Below are 20,110 nucleotides of genomic sequence, written 5' to 3'. Positions count from 1 at the left end.
GTTTTGGTTGAAAAAAAATATTTTTACCAAAAATAATCAATGTTCTTAGCAATCTGGGCGGGTAGGGAAGGAGTTCTCTTTGAATTTTTTAACTGTACACCTTTCATGTATTATCTCTATAAACAGAGCATGGATGCTTACATTGAAAAACTTAGAAACTACAGATAAACAAAAGAAAAAATTCAAAACCTGTAATTCCATGACCCGGCAATAACCACTGATAATGTTTTCCTTTATTTTTTAATTTTTTTGAATTAGTTTTTATTGGAGTACAGTTGCTTAACGTTTACGTTTATACCCATCTTATACACTTACTAGTTTATGTCTACGTAAACATTTTTTACAAGAGTAGGTTCACCTTGATCTTGTTTTGTAGCCTGACTTTTTTAAGCAACACATCATGACCATGATCCTTTCATTGTCTTCAATATCCATTTCAATGGCTACATGCTCCTCCATTACATGCACACACCATAATGTATATAACTAATCTCTTATTGCCTGATACTAGATTATTTTCAATTATTTGCTATGTTGATTTTAGTTTATTTTGGACTAGTACATTGTATTCATCATTGGGTTACCCATGGTTTGAAAGAGCCTCATTTGGATCAAGAGATGACATTTTAAGATTCCTCCTGTTTTAATACAGGCTGAGAAGTAAAATATTCATGGAGATGTTTCAGTGGGGGTTTGATTTTTGTAATACTTCTTAATTTAGGTAAGTTCTGTTAAAACCTTTCTAATTGGAATTTTATGGAATGTGAATTGTATCTTGGTAAAAACCAAACAAAAATCCTTTCTAGTTGGGAGTTAGAAGACCAAAGTTCCAATTGTTGCCATGTGACCTCATGCAGTGTAACTCTTGATGTGTCCTTTTTCTCAGATACTGGTGTAACAATACCCAACTCTCAGGGTGTCCTGAGCTTCAAACAAGATGGTGTGTGTGAAGGAATGAATGCTGTTCTCTATGCATAATCACCAAAGCAGGAAACAACCTACTCCACTGGTCACTGGTAAACAGATTTATAAAACTGGGATGTATCTATACTGTGGAAAACAAGCCACGGATAAAAAGGAAAAAACTACTGACATGTCAATAACATAGATGAATCTAAAATACGTTATGCGAAGTGGAAGAAGCTAGCCACACAAGGCTACATACTGAATTATTTCATTTTTACAACATTCTAAGAAAGGTAAACTGTGGGAAAAGGGATCATGTCAGTGGTTACCAGGACTAGGAGTGAGGAGAGGGGACTGACTATAAAGACTCATGAGGGGATTTTCTGGGGTGATGGAAATATTTTATATGTTGATAACAGTGGTGGTTACACAACTGTATACATTTTTCAAAACTCATTGAACTGTACACTTACAAAGGGTGAATTTTACTCTATGTAAACTATCCCTTAATAAATTTGACTCCTGGGCTTCCGTGGTGGCACAGTGGTTAAGAATCCGCCTGCCAATGCAGGGGACACGGGTTCGAGCCCTGGTCCGGGAAGATCCCACATGCCGTGGAGCAACTAAGCCTGTGCACCACAACTATGGAGCCTGTGTGCCACAACTGCTGAAGCCCGCATGCCTAGAGCCCATGCTCCACAACAAGAGAAGCCACCACAATGAGAAGCCCGCACACAGCAACGAAGAGCAGCCCCCGCTCACGGCAACCAGAGAAAAGCCTGAGCACAGCAACAAAGACCCAACACAGCCAATAAATAAATAAATAAATAAAAATTTTAAAAAAATAAATAAATAAAATTTAAAAATGAAAAAAAAAAATGACTCCCCTCAAAAAAACAAAATATAAGGAATTCCTTGGCAGTCCAGGGCTTTCACTGCCGAGGGTGCGGGTTCAATCCCTGGTTGGGGAACTAAGATCCCGCAAGCCACATGGCACGGCCAAAAAAAGGAAAGAAAAAGTATAGTACTGTCCAGGTATAAGGTATCATCCATCAGGCATTACCTATAGAGCTTTTCACAGAAATTCTCAAATACCTTTGTGAAACACGGCAAACGTAAAAAAAAAAAAAAAAATCTAGAAAAGACCAAATGTGCTCAGGAAAATATGTGTTGTTAGGCGGCCTTTTGGAACGGCCATTTCTACACTCTAGCAAATGCTCGTATGTGAGGCAGCTGGTCCCACTGGGGAGCAGCTGACCACTTTGTACTATTTGGGGGTTCTCCTTTCATCACCTGTTTGTTTGCTTGTTTGTTTCTAACATCACCAGAGTAAAAAGAAACAACAGTGTCAGAACTGAACAGTGACTGCCTCCCCCAACCCAACCAGGACAGCCTTTGTCCTCCAGGGAAAGAATACAGGTATTTCTGGTTGATCTTCTCTTGGCCTGACCACTGCCATCTTAATGAACACCATGCTCCAAAAGTAAATAAAATATAAAATAAGAATAACCTGCAGCCAAAGACTAGGCTAACGGACAGCAGATTTCTAAGCAGAATAGGAACAAGAGGGGATCAGTACAAAGATGAAGTGCTAACAGTGAGAAAGAATCTGCTCAAATCTGCCAGCATTGCGTCAAAATCCCTGCCCCGCAGTCCATGGCCCTGATCAATGCTCCTGCTTCAATAGACCGTATTTGTGACAAAATTCCAATACAACCAAGGGACCGAAGTAGTTCTTGGAGTTCATAATGGGATCTGAACTACAGCAAATGGAACTGAGGATATAACCTCCTCTTGCACAGAAATAAGGTCGCTGAAAAGAAAGGGTCATCCGTCTGTGTGCACAGCTTATCACCTGCTCCCACAGGGCCCAGTGGAGCTCTGGCCCATAGGAGGCGCTCCAAGAATGTTTGTGAGCAAGGCATTCAACTGGTCTTGGAAGATGGGTGCCCAGGCCAGCCACCTCACGGTAAAGACTTATCTATGATCCATGTTACAATTGACCAACAATCAAACCAACTTCCCCAGATTTATTCTTCTAAAGCCACGCAGGTTTGTTAACAGTCCTGCATGGAGGGTCTACACAGCCTCATTTCAAGTAACAACGGGGCCTATTACCCTGTTACCAGATGGGGGTGGGGAGGAGTACAGCTGACTGATGCCAGGTGTTGGGGTTATTGAGCTGAAAAGCAAGCCTCTTACCAAGAAGCTCATGTGCTAGTGGGAAAGAGAATTCTGGAAACAATTACAATAATTTGATAATGAAGAGCTCACCATTAGTTGAGCAGACATTGTGCTAAGTGATCTGTCCAATAACCTTGTGAGGTGAGAACTATACCCACTTTAAAACAAGGAAACTAAGGTTCTGAGAGGTTAGGCGCTTGCCTGAGGTCATACAGGCAGTGAGCAGAGGGGCCAGGAAAAGAACCCAAAAGGTCTGACTCCACAGCCTGCACTCCTGGCCCCTGCCGCAGAGATATGAAGACCTGAGGCCTGGAGCTGTCAGAGGAGGCCCTCAGACCTGTCCTGGCTGCTACATCCCGAAGCGTGGGGGAAGCACTGCAGCCCGAGGGGAGAAGAGGCAAATGGCCTCATGGCAGACCAGACCTGCGGTACGGGACACCGCCAGGAGGCACGGGAGATGGAGCCCTGGGAGACACAGGCAGGGCCAGACCATGGGGCTTGGTGTGCAGGAAGTCTGCACTTTACCCGGGCCCCCAGCAGAACCATGAGCCTTTGGATCTGTCGGCCGACATGAGTCTCGCCCGTGAGAATGCTCATGTAGGGCCAGGCCAGGCTGTAGAAGCTGGGAAGTTGAAGACTGGGGAGGGGCCATCACAAAGCCACTGCGCCGGTCCAGTTGGGCAGGAGAGCCTGAACTGGGCAGGGCCAGGAGCTCCTGGGTCAGAATCCGCCCAGGGGAGCCAGGTACAGCTCTCGCAGAGCATCTGACACGGACCAACCCTGGGCTGCTTGCTGGGCTGATCCCCCTCAGGTCTCTCAGGATCCCGTTTCTGAACCAAGCAGACCCCAAGGTTCACAGGGCAGCACAGACCACTGGCCAGCAGCCAGTTTCAATCTCTAGTCTCAGTTTCCCCATCTGTAATGCGAATGGATTAACTAGATTGCACTTTAGGTGGCTTCCTGTTCTGACATTCTGTGAATTCTTTTTATATTAGATTCCTATGGTGTCAGGCACACGAAACCTCATGGACATATTTGGAAGTTCTGTCCAAAGGCACTGATTTGCTCTTCTTTGGGACATGTGGGCAGTAATCTTAATATAAATTGGAACAATCTGTGAAGAGGTCAGTTTGGCACTGTCATGGTTTGGTTTGTGCGTTAACTTGGCTGAGCCACTGTGCCCAGATGTTTGATCAAACATTATTCTGGATGTTTCTATAAAGGTGTTTTGGAGATGAGATTAACATTTAAATCAGTGGACTTTAAACCAGAGAAAAGCAGATTCCCCTTTGTAATGTGGGTGGGCCTCATCCAATCAGGTGAAGGTCTTAATAGACCAAAGACGGACTCCCCCACCTCCTCCCAGCAAGAAGGAATTCTGCCAGCAGACTGCCTTTGGACTGGATCTGCAACTCTTCCCTGGGTCTCCAGCCAGCCAGCCTACTCTACAGATTTTAGATTTACCAAGCCTCCACAATCCTGTGAGCCAATCCTTTAAAATAAATCAATCCTCTCTCTCTCTCTCGCTCACACACACACACACAGAGCTGGTTCTGTTCTCTGGAGAACACTCACTAATACCCACACTATTTATCAAAATTGTAAATGCTGGTTATAACCCATCCACATATCAGAATATATTGTAGCCACAGAAAACGATGCAGTCCCTTTATGTACTGACCTGGAAAGATCTCCAAGATATATTATGAATAATGTGTATAGTGTATAATCATCTGTGTAAACAACAATAAAAGAGTAAAACTTAAAATTTGTATTGCTTACCTGTGGGGGAAAAACTCTCTGGAAGGATAGCTAAGAAACTAACAGCAGGGGTTACCTGTTGGAGGAGGGCAGTGGGGGAACTGAGTAATGGGAGACAGGGCAGAGGGGCTTTTTGCTTTATTCCTTCTATATACTTTGATAAATGCACATATTCTTTGACCCAGCAATTCCACATCCACATGTTTACCTTATAAATATACTTCCCCACATGCAAAATGGAAAATATATATATATATATATATATAAAATTCAGTTGCAGCATCGTTCATAAGGAAAGAAGAATGGAAGGACTTCCCTGGTGGCGCAGTGGTTAAGAATCCACCTGCCAATGCAAGGGACATGGTTTGAGCCCTGGTCCAAGAAGATCCCACGTGCCGCAGAGCTACTAAGCCCGTGTGCGCCTGTGCTCTACAGCCCACGAGCTACAACTACTGAGCCCGCACGCCTAGAGGCCGTGCTCTGCAAAAAGAACAGCCACTGCAATGAGAAGGCCGCGCATCGCAAGAGTAGCCCCCGCTTGCTGCAACTAGAGAAAGCCCACACGCAGCAACGAAGACCCAACACAGTCAAAAATAAATAAATAAAATAAATAAATTTATTAAAAAAACAAAAGAAGAAGAAGAATGGAAACAACCCAAACACCCATCAGCAAGAAAGCGGTTAAATAAATCATCCATTTGTTATAAAAAATGAGGCTGCTCTCTCTGTTCTGATGTGCAATGATTTCCAAGTTGTGGGAAAAAGCGAGGTGCAGGACGCAGTGTGTACAGTATGCTACCATTTGTGTGGGAAGAAAAGTCAAACTCAGTGCCTGTGTATTTGCAAATGCATGAACACAGAATAAACTCATGACAGGTGTTCCCTCTGGGGAGGAGAACTAGGTAAGTGGGGAATGGGGCGGGAGAAGGAATTACTCTACAATGTATTTTTTGAATCATGGGCATGTATAATCTACTCAAAAGTTTTAAAAATTTCTGAGGGGAAGGGGAGAGGTAGGAGGAGGAGAACTTACGTGCCAAGGTGGTACTAAAGTCATCTGAACACAAAGCATTCATCCACTCCGCTTTTTATGAAGTTTTTAACCTGAGTTTCCCCTGAACTGCTCTTACGAATTCCCACTTTGGACCACGGTGAATTTCACTGAAGACCCAGGGCCCTCACCAAAATCAGGAAGATAATTTCTGAAGATAAGAGCACTAGCTCTCTGCAAGGCAGGTGACTCTTTAATCCATGCATAGAGACGACCAGATGCAGACCTGTTCTTCAGAACTTTTTTTATTCTTCTTCTAACCACCAGAGAAGGTCAGCTTGAACCAAAACAAGCTGAAATAGCCTCAAAAGGCCCACCTCAAAAAAAAAAAAAAAAAAGGCCCACCTCATTACACACAACAGGGCAAAACCTGAAGTGAAGCCTTAGTTTTTTTCAGAGCAGACCCAGCATGTATTCTTACACAGGTGTCCACTAAAGACTGATCAGCAAAGCACCACCACCACAAACATACAAACTCCGCTGGGGGCTCCCCCGTGTGTCATTCACGGAGTCCACCTCTTCCTCAGCCATAAACAAGCCCTTGTTCTTTGGCGGGGAAGGTCATCAGTGCGTATCTTGAGCGATAGACCATTTGTTTACTCTGGAACTTTGAAAGGGAGGTGACTCAACTTATTTCCTCCCCTGCATCTGAGATGCAATCTTTTCTCTGAATATCTAAACGGTGACCTGGGAGATAGGTCGAGGAGGGTCCCTCAACAAAGACTCTTCAGGACCAGCCTGTCAGGCTCCTTAAGTACTTAATCCTTTGTTTTTCAGAAACCTTTGCACCTGGGCTCCCAAGAGGCAAGCAGGCCCAAAGGAGCGGCCACAGGCCTGGGAGCGAGAGGTCTCTCTGAGCAGTCACCGGGGAGGAGGAGGGGGCGGGTGGGGGTGTGAGGTGGAGATGCAGGGGGACAGAAATCAGCTGAAACACTCCATGCTGGTTCTGACTCGCTCCATCTCGTGCAGGAAGCTGTAGAACTGAGGCAAGGTTAATTCTGGGGAGAGAAAATGCAGCTTCAGGTGAATGTTTCCAACTCCACAGAATCATCCAAGAAAATGAATTTCCACCCAGAGACTTTCTTTTTCTTTTTTGGTTTAGTACCTCTAAGCAGTTCTTGACAGGTAATTGATCATAATAAAGAACTGAAGCCTTGAACATAGAAAGTTCTCAGCTCCATAAAAAAAAAAGGGGGGGATTTAAAATGGCATTAACTCCCCAGCACAAAGGGATGAAAGGGGGTCATTCAGGACAGTAGATGTGGCTCCTACAGCAAGAGCTTCTTGCTCTTCGATATTCGCCATTCCTACCTCACCCTTTCCCTTTTGCAAAAAGGTCTAAAAGTCTTCAAACTGTGGGGTCTCCAACCTGCTGACGGCTTATTATTTATGAGAGCAAAGGCAGCAGAATGGTGACTCCACAGCTTGGTTATGACTTTTTTTCTGGAAAAATGATTGGTGGTGGGCTTCACAAGCCCAATGACTGAAGAAAACACGGAAAAAGGGAAAGGGCTCTAATGGGAATTTGGACTCACCTATGTATAAATTTTCAGTTTGATTTCCTTTCTTAACCACCAACTTTAACTGATCCAAAAAGGAAAAAGAGAAATAAAACATTTAAATTAAAATGATGACAACAGGGCAAAGAAATTCCTGAAACCTGAGCTGTCACGTAAACATCAAAGCATCCAGCATCTAACTTGAGAGTTACTAGGCAGCAGTCTGGATCATCCACCACCAAAACGTCTAACAATTTCCACGATTACAGGAACAATCAGACTTTCAAGAACAATATCCAGATCCTATTAATCTGAAAGTAAGCGTGTTAGTGACTACATCTTTGACTGACCACATTGCTCTGAGATATACAAGGCACTTCAGTGGAACATCCGTTTAACTGGATATTAAAGAAACCCGATGTAGACTGAATACCAAGTCAAAAATCTCCCAATTTTCAGAGATCAGGAGAAGACTTACTTGTAAAAAAATACTTCCCACTTTTTCCAGTTCGCTGCTCCCAGACGTCACTGTGACACAAAAGAGAAAACCGGTAAGTGACTGGTTGAGGACTCATTCTGAAGACCCCAATCTTGCAAGTTGTACAGCAGAAGCCATGTAGGGGCCAGTATGAGGACAGCAGAATGTGCTTTTCAGGAAGTGAACTTATTGAGACTCGTGGATAGAAAGAGCTGCCGAATGTGGACAGCGACACAGAGAAGCAGGTGCTGGACCCAACAGTCTTGGGGGACCAAGGACACCTCTTCCCCAGCAAAGTCATCTGAAAGCCTCTGCCACCCAACCCTACATCACCCAAATGACCCAGGACTGGCTCTAACTAGTTACCTCCAAATGTCCACTCCATATCTATAAGCTGGTTAATCATCAGAGTCTGACCTATGGCCCATCGAGCAAGGGTGGGGGCATTCTGTTTCCACTGGAACAAAAGCAAAAAGCCAAAGTCATAACAATGGGAAAAATCCCCCCTCTTCATCCCGCCCCCAACACAGCATGTTTAGTCTTTATACAGACAGTGGGAAGCATGCAGAACGAAGGGCTCAGCCTATGTGCACAGATCTGGGGGCTGGGGGGAGTCAAGAGGGGCAGGAGACTATACAAATGTTTTCTTTTATTCCCAGATTTAATCCAGATTGGAACAAAAACTGTATGACATTTATATTCAGTCAAATCAGAGGGAAAAAATTAGAGATGCACTGAATAGTGCTGTTTAAAAGCTGCATGTCTGTCATTTGCATGAAACCAAATGAAAAACATTAAGCTGGGAAATGGCACATGATGACTGATGGTTTTTCCTTAGTCAGCATTTTCCATTTGTTTCTCTTCATGAAATAAATGTAAGCGATCTTAATTAACCTTGATTAGGAGGAATTATGATACCTTTTCAGAAAAGTAAGTGGCTTTCTCCTCACTGAGACCTATAAGAGAACAGAAGGAGACATGAACACAGTGAAGGGCTGCAGGGCCTGTCACCCTGAGCAGCCATGTGGTCACCTACCCAGAGTTATGAAATCAGCCCGGACCTGCTCAGCTGTGAGACTCTTCTTCAAGGCACCTAGGAGGGAGGGGAGAAATCAGTCAAAGAGGGCAAATCAATCAATCAGCTGGCAGTAAGTATTTAATGGGCACAACCTAAGTGACCGGGACGACAACAGGAATGAGCAGACTCAGCTCCACTCAGTCCAGTGGGGGAGGAAGGAGCCCCCGAGACCAGGGAGAACGAGGCAGCACATATTGGGGTTTTTTTTGTGACACACAAGTGTTGGCCCCTCCAGAAAGTATGGATGAAGTCAGAGACAAAAGAAAAGACTGCATGGACTTGGGGATGGGGCACTTGATCTGAGGAAATAAGGCCACGGACTCCTGGAGCCAAGTGGGGGAGTTCAAGGTCAGACAGGGTGCAGGGGTAACAGCCTGGAGCTGCACCGTGTGATCCGTAACCACGGAACGTACGTGGCTCTTTATTTATTTATTTATTTTTCTGTTTTTGGCCGCACCACGAGGCTTGCAGGGATCTTGGTTCCCCGACCAGGGATGAAACCTGGGCCCTCGGCACGGAAAGCGCTAAGTCCTAACCACTGGACCGCCAGGGAATTCCCCTCTTTAACTTTTAATGAATTAAAATTAAAGAAAATGTACTATCCTGTTCCTCAGTTGCATTAGCCGTTCCAAGTGCTCAATTGCCACATGGGCCCAGGGGCCACAGCACTGGTCAGGGCAGATTATACACCGTTCCCATCTACATACTGGCCAGCCTGCCGTAGATCAGCCCTCAGGAAGTAAACCCAGGTGGACTAAGCAGTTTGGCCTCTACAGTTCCCAAGTCACTTGCAGAGGGGCTATCAAAACCTCCCCTCAGGAGCCCTGGGAACCCCCCACCCCGTGGGAGCCGCTTTGTCTGCTTGCAGGCTCCCGTTCCTGAAAACAAACTGCTGCCAGCAATCCGGGCTTCTCAACATTTAACCTGCGGGCTACAGCCTCGAGTCACGATTTGGCAGCGGCTTTAAAATTTTCCACTTCTTAGTCTTCCAGAAGATGACTAATCAAAGAGTAAGAAGACATCCACCACCATCCAGGGAGGGCCCTGAAGTAACACCCTAAACCTGAGCCTCCACCCCCATCGCACTCCAGAAAAACAATCCTAAAGGCTGTTGTCCCCTGCAAAATAAACCATGTCAACAAAGGGAGGAAATCTTTTATCTGCAAAATCAGACCGAGCAAGGAAACCACCGGGAAATAAAAAAGGCAAGACCCCAGGAAACCTTGGCCATAAAAGCTCTCCAAGAAGGCGGCTACATTCCAGACACTCCAAAGAACTCCTGGCTACCACGGGTGCTGCTCCTTAGTCTATATCCAGTTCAAATCCAATATTCTGTTTGATGACCCCAAAATACTCTGAAGTGGAGATTATTATTGTAACTTTTAACTTACCAGGAAATTAAAGATCAGAATGATTAAGCTTTTGGGGGAGAAGATTTGGCAAATCCATAGTCAACGACTGCACTGCCAAGAACTCACCTGCAGCTATGCCCCCCAAATACACTGAGATCTACGTGGGCAGCTCTTCAGCAATGTGGGCAGGAGAGATGAAATGTCAGGAACAGTACGTTGGTTTTGGTGCATCCACACAACCACCTGGGGCGCCGAGGTGATTTTGTTAAAACTTAAGTCAGACCATGTCTCTCCTCTGCTCAAAACCCTCTAATAGCTCCTGTTTCACTCATAGTATAATCCAAAGCTCTCACAATGTCCGGCAGGATCTGGCCTTCTTTAGAACCCTATGCTCTCTCCCTCGCTTAGCTCCTCCTGTAATTTGCTAGGCAGGGTCCTACCTCCAGGCATTTGCCCTTGCAGTTCCCTCTGCAGGGAACACACTTCCTCAAATCCGCACATGCTCATTCCCTCACTTCATTCTGGAATCTACTTGAATCGCACCTCCTCTTAAAGGATCCCTGACCACTCTTCAAGTGTACTTTTCTGCATCGCATTTATAACTACTCAACTTTATGTTACATACTTATTGTCAATTTTCCCACTAAAATGTCAGTTTGATGAGAAAAAGGACTTGGTCCATTTTGCCTACTGCTGTGTCCCAAGCTCCTAAAAAAGTGCCTGGCACTGTTCATTGGTTGGCACTCAATAAACACATACGGAACATACAATGGAATACTATGCAACCTTTAAAAAGAATAAGGTAGCTCTTGATGTGCCTATTTGCAAAATATAATTAAAAGAAGAAAAGGAAAGGTAAGAACAGTCTGCACAGTGTAATCCCTTTTGTATAAATAAAGAAGTATATATTATCTATTTTTATTTCTAGCTTTAATTATATCTTTATCTTATAGCTAAGTAGACAGATGTAAGGCATATTTTTTCTGAACATATCCACAAAAAACTTAAGAGTGGATATCTTTTGGGAAAGGGACTGGGTGGGACTTTGTTTTTCTTTGTGTCATTTAAAAATGTTCTAGCTGCACGCTGGTTTTTTTATGTGAAGATAGTAAAATTGTGAGCCATTTTTGTTTTCTTTCTTGTACTTTCTATAATTAAAAAAAAATGCCCCCCACCCCAAGAAAAAAAAATTAAATTAATTGCTCAGGGCCACAACAGCTGGCAAGTGGCAGAGAAAGTTGCTTACAGGCCAGAGGGTGCCCAAACCCAGGCTCTTTCCACTCCAGGTCATTCTGAGATGCTGTTGGGGAGGCGGTACCAGGCCACGCCTTGACAGTGACTGACAACAGAGGCTACCAAGCTGCAGGGGCCAGAGCAAGCTCTCCGTCCTGATGTCACCTCATTACCTGGGGCAGGCAGGAGCCATACTTTGGAAATATACATATGTATATATATATTTGCATTGTGCTAGGCCTCAGGCCCTTGGCTTCTTTTTCAGCTTTTTCCTTTGGTGATTCCTTTGTCCTAAGCACAAAACAGGCCTGCAGCCTTGACCCTATGTCAGATAGTAAACTTTGAACTCCAGGGCTGGAGTCACCAGAACATGTCACTAGGGGAAATCTAAGAATGTCCTTTAAACACAGATAACCATCTGGGATGGTTTATAAAGTCCTTGAGCTCCACTTTTCACAGGAACAGCTGCCTTAGGCAAACCCCCATTGCCATCAAACAGGACGGGTGACAAGACAGAGGTGTATGTGATGGTGAGGGTTTCAGGAAACAGTTGGAAAATTAGCAAACACTATTCTTCCAGCCAAAATCTATGTAAGTTTATTCAGTATAATAAGGGAAGCCCAAGCAACAGAACTAAGCCTTGGTGAAGAGCCCTGGAGGAGGAAGCAGATGGGAGAGCACCGTGAGCCCCATTCATTCAGTCATTACTGACCCTCAAGGCTGACCAGCTGAATCCACCCCTGCGAGGTTCACGGGGAAACAGAAGTCATGGTCACTGTACACAGATGTACTGAGCACCCACTATGTGCCAGCACTGTGCTGGACCCTGGAATACATCAATGAACTCAACAGGCAACAATCTCTGTTCTCCTGAGGCTCACAATCTTTTGGGAGGAGAAAGACCAAAACAATAATGTAACAAGTAGGTAAAGCCATACAGAGTATTATTGAAAAGTGCCACAGAGAAAAGTAACAGAGCAGGGTAAGGTCAGGAACCCTGGGGGACTTAGTTCAACATTTGTTTAAATACCATTTGTGACTATTGTTCAGTGCTGATTATTCCTTTTTTGGCCCAGCCAGACAGACTCCTTTGGGAGTGGGGAAAGGGAGTTATCACCTTTTCTTAAAAAACAACCAGTTACTGAGTACCCACAAGGGCCAGATATCTTGCAATGTATTAAAGTAAAAACCGCTTAAATTATGGCCCTACTGTGAAGTTATCTGTAATCTTTTCTAGGAGACAACTCATGATGATACTGACAATCAATCATCATACCAGCGGCAGTGTAGCTACCACTCATTATTGAAGCAAGCGCTTTACATTTATCTTTCTCCATTTTTTTGGAAGAAATGTTTTTTTTTTAATTTTTATTTTAAAATTATTTTCTTTTAATTTTTTTTGGCTGCGCCACACAGCTTATGGGATCTTAGTTCCCCGACCAAGGACTGAACCTGGCCCCGGAAGTGAAAGTGCGAGTCCTAACCACTAGACCGCCATCTTTCTCCATTCTTGCAACAATGTATGAGCTACTAGTATTAGCTCCATTTTATTCCTGAAGAAACTGATTCTCAGAGTGGCTTGGCTAAGTGACTTGGCTCAAGGTCCCAGAGCTGTGAAGGAGCCACAGTGAAAAGTGAGCACACAAGGGCCACCTAGGAACCGAATGCAAGGTGGGGGCCCTCTCGGGATCCTGATGAGAACGCCACTTACAAACAAAATGTATGAGACAATGGGGAAGTCTGAACACTGACTGCATATTTTAATTTTAGATATGATAATTGCATAGCGACTTGATAAGGGGGAAAAAGTCCTTTATCTTTTAGAGATACATAACTAGGAATTGAATGAACTGAATGAAACGATATGATATCTGAGATTTGTTTAAAAATAGTCCAGTTTGGAGAGCAATGAGGAGAATTAGTGGGGCGCAGATGAAGCAATTCGTCCATGGGATGATAAAGGTTGATCTCAGGTGCTTTTAAGAATTACATACTAAGTAGTAAAAGAAAAACACTAAAAAAAAAAAAAAAAACCCAAACCAAAAACCCCACAAGCTTTGAGCTAATCAAGGGAGGTTCTAGCAGCAGCTTTTCCACTGTAAGATCTTAAGTAAGTCACTTCCCCTCTCTAGGGCTCTGTTTCTTTATCTCCAAGACAAAGATCAGACTAGATCAGCACTTTACAAAGCTTTTACTTGACCCTCCCCCTGCCCCCCTCCCCCCCTCCAAAAAAAGAAGAGGTCCATGGTTAACTGTTTTACAGATACTGGTTAAGCAGGTTGCTTTACTGCAGGACTTTTCAGAGCCTGAGATATGTTAATGTGTGTGTGAATCTCCAAGATTCCAAGGCTGGGGGGTGCGGGGACAGTATTTTATGACCCTGTCTGGCCACTGAAGTCTCTTCTGGATGAAAACACCAATCTGGGGAAGACTGATCTGGAGAGTTTTCCAGGTCCTTTCAGCTCTAACAAGCTGCACTTCTACAATGAGGTCTTACTGTACAAGCAGGACCAGGATGAGGGAAGGGGAAGAGAATGAGGGCCTTACACTTCAGACTAGCTTGGGGAAGGCCTTGAATGCCAAGTTAAGGACTACAGAATTTATTATGCAAAATAAAACAGTTGAGAGGAGCAACAGGATCCAAGGGTCCAAGTTGTACTACACTCCAGGGCAAACTGGAAGCTGGGACGGGAGAACAGAAGCGGAGATGCTGCTGCCGTAACAAGGCATGAAGGGCCAAGAACTTGTTCTGGGATGGCAGCCTTTGGGACTGAAAAGAAAATGGCACATTGGGAATTCCCTGGTGGTCCAATGGTTAGGGCTCCATGCTCTCACTGCCGAGGGCCCGGGTTCAATCTGTGGTTGGGGAACTAAAATCCCACAAGCCGTGCAGTGCAGAAAAAAAAAAAAAGGAAAAGAAAATGGCACATCAGGCCAAGGGATGAGGAAGAGGCCAAGAGACTTACAAGCTACCTCAGATGCTTAGGAGATGCTCTGGAAGAAATGGAGAATTCAAGCAGAAAAACTCTCCAGGAAGAGAAAAGTCAGACTGTATGAGAACAAAAAGAAGAGTAAAACAAATTCTTGAGAGCTACTGAGAAGTACAGCAAACCTGAGACTTCGATTCTAGAACTTGAAAAGCTTGAAAAGCTTTGGGGCATTAAATAGTCAAGAGGTGAATTCAGATCCTCTCCATTAGATGAAGGAAGGAACGTTTTACCTGATGATCTGATATCGAGGCAAAGGACTGAAATTAACTGAACAATCAATAAATAATGTTGAAGTTCAGCAAGCACTGTACTAACTCATTTATTCCTAACGCCAACACCATAAACTGCTCTTATTATTCTGTTTTTCAGATGAGAAATTGAGGCGCCAAGAGGCTGATTTGTCCAAGGCCAAACAGCTACATTAGGTGATATGACCAAGACTCAAATCCAAGTGAGCTTGCAAAGCCCATCCCTGGAACTCAGCATACCTCAGTGTTCTCTGCATCTATAGAAAGCAGTCTGCTATAAACACTGATAATCAATCCTGCTTGAAGAATATACACCCAGCATCCCCTGGGAGGATCACAGGGTCTCCCAAGTTCAGCTCAACTCACCTAGCATGTACTAAAAGCTCCTGCTCTATGTCTTCACTTTACTTGTGACTGTGGCTTAGGAAAGTAGTACAGACCTGCCCCTGACTTCAAAGAACTGTCTGTTAGGTTAGGGCCACAAGATAGACACACACAAAACAGCATGATCAACAGAAAACAAAATGATTACAGTCCAAAACGAGAGCTGCAGATAAAAGAACCTATCTCGGTTGTTGAGAGGAAGGGGAAGTCACCGTGGACTGAAATGGTTTGGGAAGACTTTCTGAAAGAGGTAGAACAGAGGCTGGAGCGCAAGGATTAGGAGGGATTAAGGCAGTCTGGCAGGATGGAATGTGGTGGGGAGCAGAGATGAGAAGGACAGCAAAGAATGGAGGCAGGGACACCAGACAGAGATCTCCTGAAAAACCAGTATCCTCAACAGCTCACAGGTTTCCCCATTCCCACAGGTGCAGGCTAGACAATGAGAATAAAGAGAATAAGTACTCCTGGTTCTGCACTCTGGGCACCTGTCCTACGAAATGCTCATGTAAGTTGAGAACATAGATTTCCTAAGGACGTTCACTGCGATATTGTTTCTAAGAGTGAAGAGTCAGAACTAAAATGTCCAGCAACAGGAAATGGATTAACTAGAAGAAGATATATTCAGTCCAAGGTACACTGCAGTCATCAGAAGAATGAAGTTGATGTGGAGAGATCTCCACGATGTACTAGGTATGAAAAAATGCAAGCCGCAGAGCAATTCTATGGTTTATTACCATTTGTGAAAAACAAAACTACATGAATGCATACGTGTATGTCTATCAGTGTATATAAAAATATAAAAGGATATACATTGGACTTCCCTGGTGGCACAGTGGTTAAGAATCTACCTGCCAATGCAGGGGTCACGGGTTTGAGCCCTGGTCCAGGAAGATCCTACATGGTTCAGAGCGGCTAAGCCCGTGCACCACAACTACTGAGCCTGCACTCTAGAGCCTGCGAGCCACAACTACTGAGCCTGCATGCCATAACTACTGAAGCCCACGTGCCTAGAACCCATGCTCCACAACAAGAGAAGCCACCGCAATGAGAAGCCCGCGCACCGCAACGAAAAGTAGCCCCCGCTCGCTGCAACTAGAGGAAGCCTGCGCACAGCAACAAAGACCCAATGCAGACAAAAATAAATAAATAAAATTAAAAAAAAAAAAAAAAAAAGGATATACACCAAAATTATACTGTGATTATTCCTAGAGACAAGAGTGGGATGAGAGTAAAAGGGGATTTTCCCTTTGACTCTCCAGAGCTCTGCAGTTTTAAGTTTATAATGAAAATTTACTCCTGTGTTAAAAAGACTGCAAGTTCCCATCCAGCCTTGTTCTCATGCTTTAACCTGCCATGAGGGCAAAGAATGCAAGAACTGCACAAACAGAGGATCATAAAATTTCACAGCTGGAAACCTCAGGGATGTTCTGATTCACACCGCCTGAACCTTAGGAGCACAAGACACGGCAAAGGAAAGGATCTGCACTAAGATATAACAGAAGGCCCGACAGGAACAAACAAATCAAGCACCCAACTTTTAATGCACCTTTGCGCTGAGATCTTGGGAAGATCAGCTTATTACTGATTTTTAAAATATGCCAACTGGGGATGCTGTTTTACTTCCTCTCAGCCCGGTTGACATTTATTCATTCCTTAAGACTGGGCTCAAATGTCATGTCTCTCTTTAAATAAAATTAACTTTTAATTAGATTGCCAAATTAATTCTTGCAACTTTTTAGACAAAACATAGCTAAAAATAAACAATTAAAACAACCTGCAGTCCTACTACCCAGATAGAGCCACAGTTAACATTTTTTTTTTACACAAAAATAGGACAGTGGCAGACAGTATTAAACAGAATACTGTGAAAGGTTTTCCATATCATTACATTTTCCTCAACAGCATCTTTTTAAATTACTACATAACTTGAAAAATAAGAACAACCTTTTGCTGAGGTACTGTGCTAAGCATTTTATTTACATTATCTTAATTAATCTTCAAAACAACTCCATGCACACACCAAAAACAAGCTTAGATGGAGGGGAACAACTGCTGGGGGACGGTTGTTGCTAGGGGTTGAAAGAGATCAGGTACTTAGCCAAAGTCACACTACTTATCAAGGGCCAGACTCACACCCAGGTCCTACTAACTCAAACTGAATTCTTGACCACCGCGATACTCCCCTCTAAAAATGGACCACAACTCGTTACACCGATTTCCAGCTGTTGGGTAATTTGATTGCTTCTAATTATTCTCTGTCATTAACAGTGCTACGACAGACAGCCCTACAGCTCAACCTTTGTGATCACCTCCCTTCTGGCTAGAAACTTTCTCTGATTGCTCTAAGGCAAACCCTGCTTCTCAAACTATCTGCAGCAAAAGACCTATCTTTTAAATTTTTCAATCCATCATGGACTGATATTTTTGTAAAATACAATGAAAATTAATCCCTAGAACTATGAAATGAAAAAACACATACAAAATATAAGCCCCAAATGGTTACAATGGTCAATTACATGTTTATGTATTATTTTACCACAGTTAAAAAAAAAGCCCCATTTAAAAAAATTAACAGACTCAAGAGACTTCGTCAAATTGTCATAAAAGTTTCTAAATTCTTACTCTCAGTTTCTGCACCTATCACGTAGAGGACCAGATAAGTCTGGGCACGGAAGCTGCGACGCAGACCGCAATTATACTCTCCCATGGCTATCTGTTTACCTGGCTTCCCTTCCTAGACTGCAGTCCCGCCCATGTCTGGTTCACTACCAAACGCTCTGGCTCAGTGCCCAGAGCACACTTGCCAACTCGGTGGATTGAGGGAATGTTCAAGTAATGTCTCTGGCCTTGGCTGCCGGGAGAGGCTACTCACCATTTGGAACCAGGAGGAGGCTCTTCACGATGCTTCTGAGGGGACCGAGACTGATCTGGTTGGTGGTGGCAAATTCAGAGAGCTGAGCCAGAAACCTTTCCACCTGCAGAGAGGGGACAGCACAAACCAGGGCTTCACTTTCTAAGCATCTCAGGACTGTAGGCCCACACTCGGGAACGCTCCTTATCACAAGATACTTTACCTCTTTTGGCTCAGTTAGGAAGTGGAAGAGTACTTCCGTCAGGGCTGAGAACTTCTGTGAAGAGAACACAGAACATCAGTAAAATTCTACTCCTGGGTCAGTGTTCCCACATCCCATCCTACTACAGCCCCTTAAGAGAGAAGAGGAACACACAGATGTTGATACCTGTTTTGAGCATCTTAAAGTTACAGACATTCATAATTTGAAAATATGTAAGCACACCAATGTTCATTGCAGCACTATTTACAACAGCCAAGATGCGCAAGCAACCTAAGCGTCCATCAACAGATGAATGGATAAGGAAGATGTGGTACATATATACAATGGAATATTACTCAGCCATAAAAAGAATGAAATCTTGCCATTGGCAACAACATGGATGGATGTAGAAGGTATTATGCTAAGTGAAATAAGTCACAGAAAGACAAATACCATATGATCTCACTTATATGTGGAATCTGAAAAACAAAACAAACAAAACAAAAACAGACTCACAGATACAGAGGGGAGAGGGGTGGGGTATGAAGTGGGCTAAGGGGATTAAGAGGTACAAACTTCCAGTTACAAAATAAGCCAGGAAGAGAGCTCTCACCAGGAACTGAATCTGGTGGCACCCTGATCTTGGAATCACCAGCCTCCAGAACTGTGAGAAATAAATCTCTGCTGTTCAAGCCGCCCAGTCTGTGGTATTTTGTTACAGCAGCCCAAGCAGACTGAGACACATGTCATTACTTTCCCATGTTCCCTCCCAATGGACACAGTGTGTGTGGCATAGTAGGGAAAATCAACACACAAGAGTTTAAAAGATCCAGATGTGAATCATTGTTCTGCTGACCACCCATGTGACCCTGGGCAAGTCACTCAGCCTCACTGTGATTCAGTCCCCATTGGGAAAACAAAGGTAATAATACATAGCTTCCAGAACAGTACTAATTGGCACATGCAAAGCCTCCAGGACAGTGCCAGGCTAGAGGCTAAACAAATAGTAGCAATTACCACAGCTACAATTAAAGTCACTATGCCAATAGAGCCACCTTCCTGAAGCAATATAACATTTAAACAAAAAAGATTACAGATACTTCAGCTCAGAGCCCCCAAAGCTATACATGTAATATGACTGTCAAATGCATCTGCCCTTTTTCCCATGACACTAAACTCCACGCAAACCCCTGGCAAGGCTCTGTATTATTTTATTCTAAAATGTATTCTATTTTAAAATATAAAACTAGTGTTTGAAAATATAAAAGTAATATATGCAGAAGGTTTTAAAAAGACCCAGCTAACATAAAAGAATATAAAATAAAATGTTGACAAAGTGAGAGAGTGGCATGGACATATATACACTACCAAACGTAAAATAGATAGCTGGTGGGAAGCAACCGCATAGCACAGGGAGATTAGCTCGGTGCTTTGTGACCACCTAGAGGGGTGGGATAGGGAGGGTGGGAGGGAGGGAGATGCAAGAGGGAATAGATATGGGGACATATGTATATGTATAACTGATTCACTTTGTTATAAAGCAGAAACTAACACCATTGTAAAGCAATTATACTCCAATAAAGATGTTAAAAAATAATAATAATAAAATAAAATAAAATAAAATGTCTTGCTCCCTCCCTGGCCCCTCCCACCTTACTCCCACTCCCCAGGGTAGTCACTGCTGACACCTCTGGGGCCCTCCCATCATTTTATTTTCATTTAATTTCTTTTAAATACAAATGGGATCATACAGAACCCACTCTCTGCACCTCACCTTTTTTTCACTCAATTACATCTTAGAGATCAATCATGTCAGCAGATATAAATCTACCCAGTTCTTTTAACAACTTTATGACATTCAACTGGCAAAGACTTAGCATAATTTAGTTCCCT

General features: G+C 43.6%; 1 protein-coding gene across 3 annotated transcripts in view; it reads right to left on the bottom strand.

Annotated features, from left to right (window-relative positions):
• Window positions 1-20,110, bottom strand: part of COMMD7 (COMM domain containing 7) — a 33,761-nt gene that overhangs the window by 8,836 nt on the left and 4,815 nt on the right. Inside the window, exons 2-9 of one of the 3 annotated variants that reach the window (XM_059897583.1) lie at window positions 18,239-18,292; window positions 18,037-18,139; window positions 8,916-8,972; window positions 8,798-8,835; window positions 8,246-8,336; window positions 7,880-7,929; window positions 7,438-7,486; window positions 5,446-6,900 (exon numbers count right to left, since the gene is read on the bottom strand). In XM_059897583.1, coding sequence (XP_059753566.1) covers window positions 6,824-6,900; window positions 7,438-7,486; window positions 7,880-7,929; window positions 8,246-8,336; window positions 8,798-8,835; window positions 8,916-8,972; window positions 18,037-18,139; window positions 18,239-18,292 — 519 coding nt within the window. In that variant the 3' untranslated portion in view covers window positions 5,446-6,823. Of the gene's footprint in view, window positions 1-5,445; window positions 6,901-7,437; window positions 7,487-7,879; window positions 7,930-8,245; window positions 8,337-8,797; window positions 8,836-8,915; window positions 8,973-18,036; window positions 18,140-18,238; window positions 18,293-20,110 lie in introns of those variants that run through there. The other 2 variants (XM_059897585.1, XM_059897584.1) reach the window with 2 other exon arrangements.

The sequence above is a fragment of the Balaenoptera ricei genome, chromosome 15 (genome assembly GCF_028023285.1).
Source record: "Balaenoptera ricei isolate mBalRic1 chromosome 15, mBalRic1.hap2, whole genome shotgun sequence".
In the NCBI taxonomy this organism is placed as follows: domain Eukaryota; kingdom Metazoa; phylum Chordata; class Mammalia; order Artiodactyla; family Balaenopteridae; genus Balaenoptera; species Balaenoptera ricei.
Note: the sequence above shows the minus strand (reverse complement) of the source record. Positions and strands in the feature narration are given on the sequence as shown.